This window comes from Zalophus californianus, chromosome 13 (assembly GCF_009762305.2).
Source record: "Zalophus californianus isolate mZalCal1 chromosome 13, mZalCal1.pri.v2, whole genome shotgun sequence".
Lineage (NCBI taxonomy): Eukaryota > Metazoa > Chordata > Mammalia > Carnivora > Otariidae > Zalophus > Zalophus californianus.
In genome coordinates, this window is record NC_045607.1 from 68,957,463 (window position 1) to 68,975,090 (window position 17,628).

Below are 17,628 nucleotides of genomic sequence, written 5' to 3' on the forward strand. Positions count from 1 at the left end.
AATAGTTACCCTGAATGTAAATGGGCTAAATGCCCCAATCAAAAGACACAGGCTATCAGATTGGATTAAAAAACAAGACCCATTGATATGCTGTCTGCAAGAGACTCGTTTTAGACCCAAAGACACCTCCACATTGAAAGTGAGGGGGTGGAAAACCATTTACCATGCTAAGGGACACCAAAAGAAAGCTGGGGTGGCAATCCTTATATCAGACAAATTAGATTTTAAAACAAAGACTGTAGTAAGAGATGAAGAAGGACACTATATCCTACTTAAAGGATCTATCCAACAAGAAGATCTAACAATTGTAAATATCTGTGCCCCTAACGTGGGAGCAGCCAATTATGTAAGGCAATTAATAACAAAAGCAAAGAAACACATTGACAACAATACAATAATAGTGGGGGACTTTAACACCCCCCTGACTGAAATGGACAGATCATCTAAGCAAAAGATCAACAAGGAAATAAAGACTTTAAATGACACACTGGACCAAATGGACTTCACAGACATATTCAGAACATTCCATCCCAAAGCAACGGAATACACATTCTTCTCTAGTGCCCATGGTCACAAATCAGGTCTCAACCGGTACCAAAAGATTGGGATCATTCCGTGCATATTTTCAGACCACAATGCTTTGAAACTAGAACTCAATCACAAGAGGAAAGTCGGAAAGAACTCAAATACATGGAGGCTAAAGAGCATCCTACTAAAGAATGAATGGGTCAACCAGGAAATTAAAGAAGAATTAAAAAAAATTCATGGAAACCATTGAAAATGAAAACACAACTGTTCAAAATCTTTGGGATACAGCAAAGGCAGTCCTGAGAGGAAAGTATATAGCAATACAAGCCTTTCTCAAGAAACAAGAAAGGTCCCAAAACACAACCTAATCCTACACCTAACGGAGCTAGAGAAAAAACAGCAAATAAACCCTAAACTCAGCAGGAGAAGAGAAATAATAAAGATCAGAGCAGAAATCAATGAAATAGAAACCAAAAGAATAGAACAGATCAATGAAACTAGGAGCTGGTTCTTTGAAAGAATTAACAAGATTGATAGACCCCTGGCCAGACTTATCAAAAAGAAAAGAGAAAGGACCCAAATCAACAAAATCATGAATGAAAGAGGAGAGATCACAACCAACACCAAAGAAATACAAACAATTATAAGAACATATTATGAGCAACTCTGTGCCAGTAAATTAGATAACCTGGAAGAAATGGGTGCATTCCTAGAGATGTATCAACTACCAGAATTGAACCAGGAAGTATTAGAAAACCTGAACAGACCTATAACCACTAAGGAAATTGAAGCAGTCATCAAAAATCTCCCAACAAACAAAAGTCCAGGGCCAGATGGCTTCCCAGGGGAATTCTATCAAACATTTAAAGAAGAATTAATACCTATTATCCTGAAACTGTTCCAAAAATAGAAATGGAAGGAAAACTTCCAAACTCATTTTATGAGGCCAGCACTACCTTGATCCCAAAACCAGACAAAGACCCCATCAAAAAGGAGAGTTACAGACCAATATCCTTGATGAAGATGGATGCAAAAATTCTCACCAAAATACTAGCCAATAGGATCCAACAGTACATTAAAAGGATTATTCACCATGACCCAGTGGGATTTATCCCTGGGCTGCAAGGCTGGTTCAACATCCGCAAATCAATCAACGTGATGCAATACATTAACGAAAGAACGAGAATCATATGATCCTCTCAATAGATGCAGAAAAAGCATTTGACAAAGTACTGCATCCTTTCTTGATCAAAACTCTTTATAGGGATAGAGGGCACATACCTCAATATCATAAAAGCCATCTATGTAAAACCTACTGCGAATATCATTCTCAATGGGGAAAAGCTGAGCGCTTTTCCCCTAAGGTCAGGAACGTGGCAGGGATGTCCACTCTCACCACTGCTATTCAACATAGTATTAGAAGTCCTAGCCACAGCAACCAGACAACAAAAAGAAATGAAAGGCATCCAAATCGGCAAAGAGGAAGTCAAACTCTCACTCTTTGCAGATGATATGATACTGTATGTGGAAAACCCAAAAGACTCCACCCCAAAACTGCTAGAACTCATACAGGAATTCAGTAAAGTAGCAGGATATAAAATCAATGCACAGAAATCAGTGGCATTCCTATACAACAACAACAAGACAGAAGAGAGACAAATCAAGGAGTCGATCCCATTTACTATTGCACCCAAAACCATAAGATACCTAGGAATAAATCTAACCAAAGAGGCAAAGGATCTGTACTCAGAAAACTATAAAATACTCCTGAAAGAAATTGAAGAAGACACAAAGAAATGGAAAAACATTCCATACTTATGGATTGGAAGAACAAACATTGTGAAGATGTCAATGCTACCTAGAGCAATCTATACATTCAATGCAATCCCCATTAAAATACCATCCACGTTTTTCAAAGAAATGGAACAAATAATTCTAAATTTGTTGGGAACCAGAAGAGACCCCAGAATAGCCGGGAATATTGAAAAGAAAAGAATGCTGGCGGCATCACAATTCCGGACTTCCAGCTGTATTACCAAGCTGTCATCATCAAGACAGTATGGTAGTGGCACAAAAACAGACACATAGATCAGTGGAACAGAATAGAGAGCCCAGAAATGTACCCTCAACTCTATGGTCAACTCATCTTTGACAAAGCAGGAAAGAATGTCCAATGGAAAAAGACAGTCTTTTCAAGAAATGGTGTTAGGAAAATTGGACAGCCACATGCAGAAGAATGAAACTGGACCATTTCCTTACACCACACACAAAAATAGACTCCAAATGGTTGAAAGACCTAAACGTGAGGCAGGAGTCCATCAAAATCCTAAAGGAGAACACAGGCAGCAACCTCTTTGACCTCAACTGCAGCAACTTCTTCCTAGAAGCATCACCAAAGGCAAGGGAAGGAAGGGCAAAAATGAACTATTGGGATTTCATCAAGATAGAAAGCTTTTGCACAGCAAAAAAAGCAGTCCACAAAACCAAAAGACAACCGACAGAATGGGAGAAAATATTTGCAAATGACATATCAGATAAAGGGCTAGTATCCACAATCTATAAAGAACTTTTCCAACTCAACACCCAGCGAACAAATAATCCAATCAAGAAATGGGCAGAAGACATGAACAGACATTTTTCCAAAGAAGACATCCAAATGGCCAACAGACACATGAAAAAGTGCTCAACATCGCTCGGCATCAGGGAAATCCAAATCAAAACCTCAATGAGATAGCACCTCACACCAGTCAGAATGGCTAAATTTAACAAGTCAGGAAACGACAGCCGTTCGCGGGGATGCGGCGAAAGGGGAACCCTCCTACACTGTTGGTGGGAATGCCAGCTGGTGCAACCCCTCTGGAAAATAGTATGGAGGTTCCTCAAAGAGTTGAAAATAGAGCTGCCATAAGATCCAGCAATTGCACTACTGGGTATTTACCCCAAAGATACAAATGTAGGGATCCGAAGGGGTACGTGCACCCCAATGTTTATATCAGCAATGTCCGCAATAGCCAAGCTGTGGAAAGAGCCAAGATGTCCATCGACAGATGAATGGATGAAGAAGAGGTGGTATATATACACAATGGAATATTATGCAGCCATCAAAAGGAATGAGATCTTGCCATTTGCAACTACGTGGATGGAACTGGAGGGTGTTATGCTGAGTGAAATAAGTCAATCAGAGAAAGACATATATCATATGACCTCACTGATATGAGGAATTCTTAATCTCAGGAAACACTGAGGGTTGTTGGAGTGGTGGGGGGTGGGAGGGAATGGGTGGCTGGGTAATAGACATTGGGGAGGGTATGTGGTATGGTGAGTGCTGTGAATTTTGCAAGACTGATGATTCACAGATCTGTACTTCTGAAACAAATAATGCAATATATGTTGAAAAAAAAAGATAGCAAGAAGGGAAGAATGAAGGGGAATAAGTCGGAGGGGGAGACGAACCATGAGAGACGATGGACTCTCAAAAACAAACTGAGGGTTCTAGAGGGGAGGGGAGTGGGGGGATGGGTTAGCCTGGTGATGGGTATTAAAGAGGGCACATTCTTCGTGGAGCACTGGGTGTTATGCACAAACAATGAATCATGGAACACTACATCAAAAACTAATGATGTAATGTATGGTGATTAACATAACAATAAAAAATAAAAAAAAGTAATGGAAATGAAGTGAAATTTTCTCGGGAGGAGGTGTAGAGGGAGACAGTTGAGATTTGTGTTCTGGGAACTGTCTCCATTTCGTATTTTGCTACAATAGAGTACTGTGAAAATGATAAAGTTCATTCATTTTTATGATTTTTATGTCCTCCTGATGAATTTACCCACTTATCATTATGGATTGTTCATCTTTATCTCTAGTAATTTTCTTTACCTTGATGTTTATTCTGTCTGATAATAATAGTATAGCCCCTCCAGCTTTCTTTTTTTTTTTTTTAAGATTTTATTTGTTTATTTGCCAGAGACAGACACAGCGAAAGAGGGAATAGAAGAAGCAGGGGGAGCGGGAGAGGGAGAAGCAGGCTTCCCAATGGGCTCTGTCCCAGGACCCTGGGATCCTGACCTGAGGTGAAGGCAGATGCTTAACAACTGAGCCACCCAGGCGCCCCCTCTCCAGCTTTCTTATGCTTGTTGTTTGCATGATTAGCTTTTCCCTTTCGTTTCCTTCTAGCCTATTTGTATTTTTGAATCTGAAAGTGTGTCTTTTGTACATAGCACATTGACATTCTCTCTTTTAATTTGAGCATTTAGTTTGATAACTTTTAATATTATGATTGGACTTAGATCTACAGTTACTTGTTTTCTGTTTGTCCTTTCTGGTTTTATTTCTTGTTTCTCATTGCCCTGCCTTCTTTTATATTTATTTGAACAATTTTTAGAATTCCATTTTAATTTACCTATTGACTTTTTAGTTATACCCGTTTGCATTTGTTAAAAGTCATTTCTCTGGAGATCACAATAAACAATCATTAACTTTACACTTTGCTTAGAATTAATAGTGTAATCTCGTACGAAATTTAGAGACCTTGGAACTTTACATATCCATTTATATTTACTATTCTTTAGCTATAGTTGTGATATGTATCACATCTATGTACATTATAAACTTTAAAAGACAGTTTTTGCTTTAGGCAGTCATGTGTATTTTAAAGACGTTAAGAAGAAAAAAAGTAGTTTTTATATTTACTCACATATTTACTATTCCTGAAGCTCTTTTTTCTTTGCCAAAGATATGAGGTTGATCTGGCATAATTTCCCTTTAGCCTACAGAATTTCCTTTGGCATTTCTAGTGGACAGGTCTGCTGTGGAAGAATTTTTTTTTTATCTGACAATGGATTTATTTCACCTAATTCTTGAGGGATGTTTTTAATGGGTGTAGAATTCTGTGTTGATGGTGTTGTCCTTCAGCACTATAAAGTGCATGTAAAACAGTCCTTCCACTATTTTGTGGCCTCCATAATTTCAAAGGAGATGTCTGCTATTTTTGAATCTTTGTTTTCTAAAAGTTATGTGTCATTTTTCTCTTGTTGAGTTCATGATTTTCCATTAGTTTTGGTTTTCAGAGGTTTGCATGTAGTTTTGTTTGTATTTATCCTGCTTGGAATTTGTGAGCATCTCGAATCTGTAAATTTGTGTCTTTTATCAATTTTAGGAAATTTTTTTATCAAAATTCTTTTCTTCCTCATTCTCTTTTCTTTTGGTATATTATTATACATATGTTAGACTTTTGGAGATTGTTTCAGAGGTCCTTGAGGCTCCTATTTTTCTTTTTCCTTTTTTTTTTTTTAAGATTTTATTTACTTAATAGAGAAAGAGTGAGAGAGAGCACAAGCAGGGGGAGAGGCAGAGGGAGAAGGAGAAGCAGACTCCCCGCTGAGCAGGGAGCCCCATGCAGGGCTCGATCCCAGGACCCTGGGATCATGACCTGAGCTGAAGACAGACGCTTAACTGACTGAGCCACCCAGGCAATGTGAGGCTCCTATTTTTCAATCTTAATACTTTCTGTTACTCAGATTGGATAATTTCTCTTTTTCTGTGTTCAGGCTCACTGCCTTTTTCCTCTGCATTCTGCCATTATGTCTATCTGATATTTATTTCACATATTGTATTTTTCTTTTCTAAAATGTGCATTTGGTTCTTTTTTATACTTTTTATTTTTCTGTCTTGTGATTTCTTATCTTTTTGTTCATAGTGAGCTTATTTTCCTTAATGTAATTGAACGTAATTATAATACCTGCTTTAAAATTCTTGCCTCTTAGAACATTTAGATTATTGAAGGTGTTGAAGAAAGCACGTAGTGGTATAAGAACTGGGAAGGACTGTTTTAGAAAAGCCAACAGAGGAAGCATTATCAGCAATGTTAAGTAACATAGAGAGGTTAGTTAAAATAAAGATCTTTTTGATTTGACAATTAATAAATTATTGGCCACAACAAGAGCATTTTCAAGTGGCGGAATTAGAAGGAAGATTGCATTATGCTGTAATGTCATTGGCAAATGAAATAATGACAGGGTGTGTAGACTTTCTGTCATGGGGGGAGTTTCACTGAGAAACCAGAAGGAAATAGAGGAGGAGGCAAGTTAAAATAAGGTTTGTTATATATGTGTGAAAACAGAAAACAGTATGTGGGTAGAGGTTGAAGCCATAGGTTTAGAAGTAGGTAGAAAGAATGGCATTTAAAACATAGAAACGGCACATCCCCTTTCCCTCCTCAAGACTGGAAAAAGGAATGCAGAATCGTCAAGGATTGGGTACATGAGTGTATGGAACTTGGTCATTGTTTTATAGGATTTTATCTGTGGTTGACTGATCACTTTGTCTCAATTCACTGAGGGAAATGTAGATGCTGAAAGTTGGGAACAGAGGTCCAGAGATTGAGAGCAAAGGTTGAGAACTGGCACACATTTTGGAATAGCTGTGGGCTATGGTAGGGCAGATGTTGATGGCTGAGAGTTGAGATAAGTGAAAACAGTAGTTTTGTGTTTCCAAATGAGGATGGAAATGGTGAATTTTTTGGTGGTAAAAATCTTAAACTTAGGAGAAGAAATTCTTGTGGCCTTATTTTTACTGTGATGTAGGAATAGAGAATGTGCATATTAGCCTTTACTTAATTACAAGCATTCACAGGAGGATGTTTAAGAGGTGAACCTTGGAATCCAAGCGGTGTATGTCTAAAACTGATTTTGCGGGAAAACAGCACTACCACTGATGAGTTAGAAGTTTCCATGAAAGGGACAGTGAGGCTTCCCTAATTTTTAGAAAGCAAAGAGGAATAGGAGTATTAGAAGGCTGTGGTCTGAGAGTGGGAGGTTGGAGGTTAAGATTTCAGAGGTAGGGCAATTTGAGGTCTGAGAATTGAGAGGGTTGATAAATTGGAGCACAGGGGGAAGGGTTTTGTTGTTACATGGTCAAGAAGCTATGCAGCTAGGTATTTGAATGAATCATCCACATTGACATTGAAGTCTTCTTAGATGATGACAGAGTCTAGAGTAGCGTAGAAAACTGTAGTGGCTACTTTTCATTTAGTGTGAGGAGTAAACTACATGATCGTGGATGTTATAATGGGAGTTTTTGATTTGTTCCATGAAGGTGAAAAAATAATGGTTTGTTAGTGGAGGAGATCTCAGTCTTCTGACTTTCTGTGTGATTAATATTGAAAAATCATTTGGCTTTAACATTAAATCAGTTGTCTTATTTAAAATGTTAAGAGTGCATTGTGGATAGTTAAACGATATTTATTTTACAGCTTCATACTTACTGATGGAGGCAGTTGGGCCAGGGAAATGATGAAAGGTCAGGAGAGGAATCACTTTTAAAAAAGGAATTGGGTTTTACAAATATTAATGAGTTTCCCCTTTTTTTATAGGTAAAGAAATTTGTCATTCTTTTAAGCATTAGTAATTATGGCAACAGGATGTAGAGATGAACTGTTTTAGATCTTTAGATCATTTATGCAATGTGTTTAGAAAGATTGTAAGGTGTTTGTCAGTTTTACAAAGTTCATTATCTGGACCCAAGATGATGCATGATAGCATGAGATTGTTGTTTTAAAGAAAAATATGATTTCTAATCTCTGTTTTTATTTTCTAGGTAGTTACTGATAGTTGTCACAAATAATATTATACTGTAACTTCTCTGAGCACATTTGTCCCTTTAATAACTTCTAATTTAGAATAACCTGATTTTCAGCTGGATATCAGACTGAAGAGTTTTTTTCTGAGATTTTGTGACTCCTATTCTTATATACTTCATGTTCTTGTGAAATTGTAAATGTGTAATTTGTATGTGTCAAAACTATACCACATAGGGATTTTTGTTTATTTGTAATGGAAGTTGAACAGGATTTTGCTTTGGGCAGAAGTGTGATGTTCTAAAGGCCTAGCCTGACTTTTTCCCCCTCCCCCCATCAGGGCTTCATTCGACTTCATTCATTCTGGTCTTAGACTGCTTGATTATCTCTGTGTAGAAAAAATTTGGTAGTATCAATCTCTTGAACTTTATTGTGTAATGTGTGTAATGTGTGCTGTGTTGAGAATAGATTATTTGTGTTCTGTTTTTAAAATCTTGAAGTGTGAAAGAAATGGCATTGTCATCCTATATTAGAAGAATTTCTGGCACTAATATTCAGGTGTGAAACAGTTGGAGAGGGTTAACAAGTCTCTTGTACAACAGTCCTGCCTAAAAGAATGATTTCTGTGGCTCTTTTAGAAATACATGAAATCAATGAAAGACTGTAAGCTTTGGGTTCAGAAACACCTGGGTCACCTGTTCTCTTTCACTTACCTGCTCAATGACTTTGTGCAGGTTTCTTCTCCTTTCTGAACTCAAATTTCTGGTCTATGAAAAGAGTAATTATCCTCCTGGAGGGTTAAAGTAAATCATAAATGAGGTAATATATAGGTCAAGTACATATAATTTGTATGTGATCTACCTAAGTGTTGGCCTAGGATCTACCTTTCTTGTCTTGTTAATCAAAGGAAAAGAATAGTGGAGAAGCTCTAGAAACCTTTAAATAGTAGAAAAATTTAGAGGCGCCTGGGTGGCTCAGTCGGTTAAGCGGCTGGCTGCCTTCGGCTCAGGTCATGATCCCAGGGTCCTGGGATCGAGCCCCGCATCGGGCTCCCTGCTCAGCGGGGAGCCTGCTTCTCCCTCTCCCTCTGCCTGCCTCTCTGCCTACTTGTTCTCTCTCAGTATCTCTCTGCCAAATAAATAAAAAATAAAATCTTTAAAAAAAATAGTAGAAAAATTTATAGTTTCTCCCCACCCCATCTCAGATGAAAGGGCTTATCTGAGTGATCTGGTCTACAGATTCTTGGCAGAAGAAGCAAGTTTTGTTTGTTCCTTAGTTTTTATTTTTGTGTAATTCAGAATTTTAAAATAGTATTAATTCAGTAAAAACATTTGAAAATAGTACTAGGTTTTTGTTTTCACCAATTTTGGTGAAATATTTTCTAGTTTTAGTTGTAAAGATAATAAAGAGGCCTGCCATTACCACCTCCTACCTCACCACTAGTTCTGGTACTCATACTGTATTGTTGATTTTAAAATTATAGATGGATTGACAGGGATCCATCTAGTTCATGATATGAGATGTGATTAAATGCAAGGAAGGGCTTGTAAACTGAGATCTGGAAGTTCCCACCCAGTAGAATTAGCAACATCAGAGGGAGGAACATCTAAAAACCAATTTAGAATGTTTGCTAGACCAATGGAGTCATGTTGATTCTACATTAGCTATAGAATTAAGCTATATGTAATTTTTTCTTGTTTTAGAAGAAAACTTTTTTATACCTTTCAGAAAAAACAAGGAGAGAAATGACAGCCAAAGGTTCTACAGGAATGGAAGTTCTGCTGTCAACCCTAGAGGTAAATCACTGGCAGGCTTTAATTTTGTAACTGTAATACCATCTAGTAGAAGAAAAAAATGTATATATGAAGTATAAAATTTTTATCCTAGAGGTAAAGCTAATGAATGGAAGTTAGTTTTATGTTTTAAATTATCACTTGGGATGGTGACAGAAACATTCTAATATATATTAGGTAAACCTCTAAGTATATTTCCCTATGATTGTAATGATAACCATATTTTAAATTTTAACATGCCATTCTAATTGGTAATACAAAATAAAGCATTAGCTGGAAATAAATCTTTAAAATAAATGATATTGGAAATTCTCATTTATTGTATTGTTTTAGATGATATATGTTTGTGATTCAGTTTACTACATATATTGGTTGAATAACTATATTATGTTGGTAACAGTTAAATTTCTATCCCAGTGTGAAATTTCTGGGTGGATCAGCAGGATATATTCAGAATCAGGATTTTAAATTTTATTCAGTGCTGTGTTAAGAACAGGAAGTGAGTTTGTTGTATACCTTAAACTTACATAGTATTATAAGTCAAACTATATCTCAATAGAACTGGAAAAAAAAAGAACAGGGCGTTAATTCATATTTTTGATAGGAATTACTTCCTATTAAAAATGATACAAGATGTCATTTTTCCCTAAATTGATCTGTCAGTTTAAAGTAATCTCAGTAAAAATACCAACAGTTTTGTTTCTAAAGTTCAATGAGAAAATAAGAGTAGAAAGGATGTTTCTGAAAAAGAAAAGAGAAAGGACTAGCTGCACCAAATACCAGAGAACATTATATAAAACTTTAGTAATTTAAATAGTTTAGAAATTGTGCCTTAGTAATAGACATCAATATAGCATCATTGTAGCAGAATGGAAAGTCCAAAAATAAATTAAAATCATATGGCAATTTAAAACCACTTAAGAAAGGTAGCATTTCAGATCAGTGAAAACTGGAGTGATTATTTATTAAGTGGAGCTGGGACAGATTGGTAGCCACTTAGAAAAGAATAGTGGATCCTTACTTCTACACTGAAGTAAATTCTGTATCTATAGCAAAGATTTAAGCATGGAAAATAAAATCATAATACTAGAGGAAGTAATAGAAATTTTTAAATAATCTTAAAACAGGGAAGGGTGTTCTAATATGAACAAAGACCCAGAAGCTATAAAAGAGAAAAGATTGATAAATTCAATTATATTAACTAAAGCACGTGGGAAAAAAAACACCATAGACACTTGGCAAACTGAGGAAAAAATGTTTCAACTTGTAAAATTTCTTTAACATATTAAAGAACTTTTACAAATCAGTAAGGAAAAATTAAATCAATAGACATTGATTTAAATGTGTAGACATTATGGACAGTTCCCAGGGAAAGAAATGCAAATGGCACTTGAGATTGAACACCATTCGTTTGTTTGCTTTATCACAATTTATTGAGGTCAGCAGGGGTGGGAGGCAGTGAATTATGTATGGGAGACTTGTCTGGGTAAGGCCTAGAGATAACAGTGCAGCTTCCATTCAGGTTCCAATGGCCTGAGCTCAGTCACATGGCCCAAACCTAATTACAAAAGGGCTGGAAAATGTGGTTTGGCTGTGTACCCAGGAAGAAGATGAGACCTGTTTGCTAGACACAAGCAATATTCTGCCACAGTCCACTCTTCTCTTTAACACATGTCTGTCCCTCTCATTCTTCCAAATTCCTCTCTAGTGAGTTGATGGTCCAATAAGTGGAATACCTCCAATGCTGAGACAAGGGTTTCTGGTTAATGTGTAATCCTCTAACTGGTCTGGATATGGCTTTTTGGCTCCATTAATCTATAAGCTAAAAATGGTGAAGTGGAGACAACACTCACTCACTTTTGGAAAGGGGAGGAATAAGGGTCCCATGCCAGTTTACCAATACATAACAATTCTCAAATTCCTCTGTATAAACATTTAAAATTCCTATACTTTGGGGGTGAGGCAGTTCCTTAAATAGGCCATAATTCTGCTTCTCTGTGGTTTTCTTTATCCAGGCATTGCTTTTAATAAGAGAGATGTAACCAAAGTACAGTGTTTAAACATTTTCTCTTACTAGATTGGTTATCAAGACTTTGGGAAATAGTTACTCTTCTACATTGTTGGTGGGAGTGTAAATTACTCCATGAACAATTTAGTAAATGCCCATATTCTTTGACCCAGAAATTCTAGGAATTTATCCCATATGGAGACGTACTTGATTCTGTATAAACATGTTAATTTCTTGTTGCAGTTTTTTAGTAGCAAAAGATTAAAACAAATATTCCATTGGTAGGTGACTGGTTTCATAAACAATGGCATAGCCATATGATGGATAGAATCCATATGGTAGCCCTTAAAAAAGGGTGAAGAAATTATTTATTGATACATAAAAATGTCAATATAAAATAGTATCCATAGGGCACTACCATTTGGAGAAATAAATCTGTATATGCACATATATTTACATGGATTTCTTTCATGTGTGCACATTATCTTTGGCTGGATACACAAGCAACTGATAATGCAGTTGGCTTCTGAGAGGGGAGCTAGGTGACTGGGTGGTCACCATATATACATTGTAGTGCTTTTTACATTTTGATTCATTTATTTGGGTTATCTATTGGGTAGAAGATGATAAATTCAAATGACAAATTAATTCCTCTTGTAATAGTGTTGATACTAAGAAAACAATAGCTCAGATGACTTGCAAAACATTTTCAAGGGCAAGAAGAAACTACTGAAGTGGTAAGTGAGAATAGTGCCAGCCCAAATACATTTGTCCTTAGGGAAATTGGAAGGGCCATTTGTAAAAATACAGGTAGTTCACAGCAGGAACAGAAAAGGTTTGGGAATCACAGATTTACAATGGTTTAATACAGCAAATAAACTATTTATTTCAGAACACGAAAGATCTTCAAACTACACTTAATATCTTAAGCATTCTTGTTGAGCTGGTGTCAGCTGGTAAGTTTTTGTTTTCTTTGGTCTAATTTCCGTTTGTAAACAGTGATCAACAATGTATCATGTGTACTTTATTTGGAATTTTCTGATACTTCTATAGAAGCTATTCTGAGTATCAGAATTTGGAACCTGAAATGTCATACTCTTATTGTTGCTTTGTTTTTGATTTGAGGGGTCTTCCAGGATCCCTCAAACCACCCCAAAACCCATTTTCAGAGCCTTGACTGTAGAATTTTGGCATCACTTGTATTTACCCTCTTTGCTATTTTCTAACTAAAGTACTAATGAAATAAAAAAAAATTGATTTTGAGGTGTTTGATTTCAGAAGTCATCATTTGAAATATTGAATGCTAACAAGTTGTGATGTCTAATATTTTATGGGAGGATTTGCTGTTTAAACAATTAAAAACAATTTTTTTTTTTAGGTGGAGGTCGAAGAGCGAGTTTCTTGGTCACCAAAGGTGGTTCACAGATATTGTTGCAGCTACTTATGAATGCCAGCAAAGAATCTCCCCCGAATGAGGAGTTGATGGTACAGATTCATTCTATTCTTGCAAAGATTGGACCTAAAGGTGAGGGTTCCACTTGTGTTTTTATCTTAGAACTATTTGTGACATTGATTCTGTTTGCCTTGAAATTTGGTAAATTTTGAAAATCTAACGTGGTACTGCTTTTTCTTGATCTTAGTCATGGACTCCTTTTTACAGTCAGCTAGTGGCCTGCAAAGTTGAGGATACTAAATTTATGAGGAATTCTGTTACGTAGACTGGAAAAAAGGAAGAAAAATATCAGAATCACAAGTGTGTCGCTGTTTGTGTGCTTGCGTGTGTGTGTGTGTAAAGGATATATATTGTTGAAGTTGGAAGGAGGGAATATGGATGGGAATGCTTTGAGGAACATGGAGGTAAAATGTGTTTGCTTTTCATTAATAGTCATATTTGTATTGCACAGTCTCAATGCTTAAAAAGCTTATGATCTAGTCAAGACCAAAAGAGATATAAAAAATTGTAGGACCGATTATTACAAAAGTAAGACATGCAAAATGTTAAAAAATACAGATCAAGAAAACATGGGATTTGAAACAAGGAGAAAGCTGATTTAGATTAGGTTAACAGAGAAAGGCATCCTGGGAATAGAACCCAAGTTCAGTTTATAATTGTCTAGCTACACAGATTAAAATGATTCTCTAAACTCTTAGAATAGTGATTATTTAAGAGTTCTGCCATTGCTTTGTGGCATACATATGAGCTTTTAAACTTTGAAGTATTTGGTTAAAATGCTTATTCTAAAAAGTGTGTATGTGTGTATATAGTTTATGACATTTCCATTTTCATTCAAAAGTTATGAATAAATTGTGTTTGTTCATTTTTTTAAAACAGACAAAAAATTTGGAGTGAAAGCTAGAATTAATGGAGCTCTGAATATAACCCTGAATTTGGTCAAACAGAATTTGCAGAATCATCGCTTGGTTTTGCCTTGTCTTCAGCTTTTACGAGTATATTCTGCCAACTGTAAGTATTTTAGAGCACCTTTCAGTTAACTCAGTGTTGTCAGGTTATACAAAATGAAAATGTAAAAGTACCTGAACTCCATAGAGCTCTAAAAATTGTAGACAAGAAAAGAGAATATGTAATATGACTCTTTGTAACTCCTAACCCCACCACCACAAAAGTGATGTGGGGTAAGAAGGTGAGTTGATAAAATCTTGAGAATTCTCATTTCCTGCAGTTTGTAAAAGCTTGTAGTGAAGGGGATGAGTAACAGCCTGTGGAAAGATGTGGAAGAACAGGAGGGTATCAGCAGGAAAAACTGCTGCGCCTATTTGGATTTTCACAGGTGAGAGGAAAGCTGAGAAGGAAGGCATGTGGAAGCATAGTCACCTGGAGTTAATTATGTTCAGCAATCGATAGGAAGTAGCAGAACAGAAAAAAAAAAATAGTACAACAGCCTCTGAGGAAGCTGGAGAGAAGAGAGATCACGGAGAAATTGTTTCCTCACACACATATATACTCTCTAATACTAGGTCCCAAACCTAGGTGCTATGAAGTTCCTTTCTATTTCCACTATGGGATTGGAGTGGTTAACAAGACATCTGAAATTGAAGTTGTGGGGAGTACATGATATTGCAGAATAATGGTATTCAAAGTGGTAGAGATGTGGGGTTATATATATATGTGTGTGCGTGTGTATGTATAAAATTTTATGTATGTATATGATTATTTATCTGTATTTATACTTTGACAGTATGGCTAAAGGTGAGCTCATAGGAAAATAGCTTTGACCACTTAAATAATTAACACTTATGTAATTAAAAAGAATAGAAGGAAATGAATAAATTGGATATCTAACCAAAGAAGTTAGGAAAGGAGGAATAAACACAAGGAAAGCAGAGGAATGTAGAGGAAAAAAGAATACATTAGAAAAAAGCCCCAGTTGATTTAAGAAATGAAATGATTGGATTAAAAATAAAATAATACTGTAATGGTGATGTAATGGGACAGATGGTAGCTATGTTTGTGGTGAACATAGCATAATGTATAAACTTGTCAAACTACTAAGTTGCACACCTGAAACTAATGTAACATTGTGTGTCAACTATACTCAAATAAAATTAAAAACTAAATAAAACAGATAAACCATTGAATTCCCCAATTAAGGAAAAAGGAAGACCGCACAGAGATAAAATTAGAAGGGATAATGGAAAAATAGATACAGAGGAAATTAAAATCCTACAAGACTTTAGCTTACATTTTTGGTGGCATCTTACTGAATTTACCACTAGAAGGCTAGTAAATTGTTTATGATTTTTAAAATATATTTGTTCAGAATTGAAAATTATTAGGCACAATTTCCTGGTTGGGTAATTGTTTGCATATTCTGTGTGAAACTCTACAGTTGTTACCTCTTTTTCCACAGCTGCTTTAGCCAAGGTCCTCATCACCTCCCACCTGGACCACAGCCTGCTACCATGTCTCTCAAATCTGTCACAGTGCTGTGACATCTGACCTGTATTAAAATGCATGTCTGATTGGTTGTTCCTTTCGGGCAATTCCCTGTAGTTGAAAGAACAAACAACTTCTAGGGCTCTATAATTTGTTTACCTTCTTTTCCCACCTCATCTTTCCATTGATAAGCTTTTGTCTGATACTGTATGTTTTAATGTGTAACTTTATACCCATGATGTTCACTGACTCGATTCGGTTTGCCATGTTATCTCTGTCTCTGGAGACATTTCCTTAGAGCAGCTCCTGCCCTAGCTAGCTCCTCTTCATTGGTAAAGAGTGAACCCAGGCTCAGTTTCTCCAGAGATACCTTCAGTTTCATTATGGACTTGGGACTCCATTCTGGTGTAACCTAAATAGCCTGCAAGTCTTAATCTATTTAGAAAGTAATTTAGTAATTATTTGTTTATTGTTTTTGTCACTCTCTATACTGCGTTCTCTGAGGGCCCACACTGTTTTTGTCTTTGAATCTCCATGACCTGGTATTTAAATTATTGAAGAAACAAACAGAGTTAACTTAAAACTCTTTTTTTTTTAAGTAACATTTTGTTGTTTTATATAACTTCTTTCATAATCTCCCTGCAAGGTCATAAATAAAGCCAAAAAAAACCCCCCCAAAACAATCGTCCTTTCAAGTGATTGGCTAGGGTAGGCTTTATGAGGGGCTTGGGTCTTCTAAAGAATTTGTGTATGTTTTCAGCTCTGTATCACCAAGAATACACATTTCTACTTGTTGAGGTTTTGAAATCATTTTACATCCTTTCCTCTGCCTCCTAGCTGTGAATTCAGTATCCTTAGGGAAAAATGGAGTTGTGGAGCTGCTGTTTAAAATCATCGGACCATTTAGTAAGAAGAATTCGGGTCTCATGAAGTGAGTAAATGCTTTGAGTATAAATAGAGGTGTATTTTTTGTTATTCTGGGCTTTATCATCTTAATCTGTGCAACAACAGGTTGAATTGTATTATATCTAGGATCCTTTCTTAGTTCTTAAATAGTGATTTTATTATGATAAAGATTTTCTTCAATATAAAGTTTAATCTTCAGAAGTGTATCAAAATTAGAAAGCTTTACATTCATTGACTGTAGTATTATGGAAATTTAGATGTCCAACATTCCTAGATAATATAAGAGGAAAATGATCATTGATAGAGTAGCATTCATTCAGAAACATTTATTGAATGCCTGCTATATTCCCTACCCAGGTTTGCAATCTTTTAATGAATGTACCCTTCATTCGCACAATTATCTGAATGTATTTTAAATTTATACATTTCTTTTTTGTCAAAATAATGTCATTCTTTTTCTTTTTTCTTATTTTAAATTATATATATATTACTATATTTATATATCTATTCATTTGTAAGTCTTTCAGCCTCAGAAAATTAAAGCAATTTCCAGTTATTTGGTTATATTTAGTATTTTTTTCTTAAGGCATATTAGAAGTCATTCTTTAAAAAAATATTTTATTGTACAATTATTCAAAGATACCTAGAGTTTATATTATATTAGGATGAAATTATTTTGAATTAGGTTTATTAATCACTTATTTGATTCAGTAGTTATTAACATTCTGCTACTTTTGTTTCATTTATTTCCCCTCTATACTTTTATTTTTGCTGAGGTATTTTTAAGCAAATCCCAGATGTCATTCTCATATATAAGTTTGTGAAAAAAAAATCCAAATATATTTTATTTTTTCCCTGAATACTTCAGTATATAACTCTACTAAATAGCAACTTAAAAAATAACCATAATACTAAAATCATA

The 17,628-nt window shown here is 35.6% G+C and overlaps 1 protein-coding gene across 5 annotated transcripts in view; it reads left to right on the top strand.

The window, feature by feature from the left end:
• Nucleotides 1-17,628, top strand: part of AGTPBP1 (ATP/GTP binding protein 1) — a 158,144-nt gene that overhangs the window by 44,254 nt on the left and 96,262 nt on the right. For all 5 annotated transcript variants that reach the window (XM_027615667.2, XM_027615666.2, XM_027615665.2 and 2 more), the window contains exons 4-8: nucleotides 9,833-9,900; nucleotides 12,798-12,861; nucleotides 13,284-13,430; nucleotides 14,238-14,369; nucleotides 16,638-16,731. In XM_027615667.2, coding sequence (XP_027471468.2) covers nucleotides 9,833-9,900; nucleotides 12,798-12,861; nucleotides 13,284-13,430; nucleotides 14,238-14,369; nucleotides 16,638-16,731 — 505 coding nt within the window. The remainder of the gene's footprint in view (nucleotides 1-9,832; nucleotides 9,901-12,797; nucleotides 12,862-13,283; nucleotides 13,431-14,237; nucleotides 14,370-16,637; nucleotides 16,732-17,628) is intronic.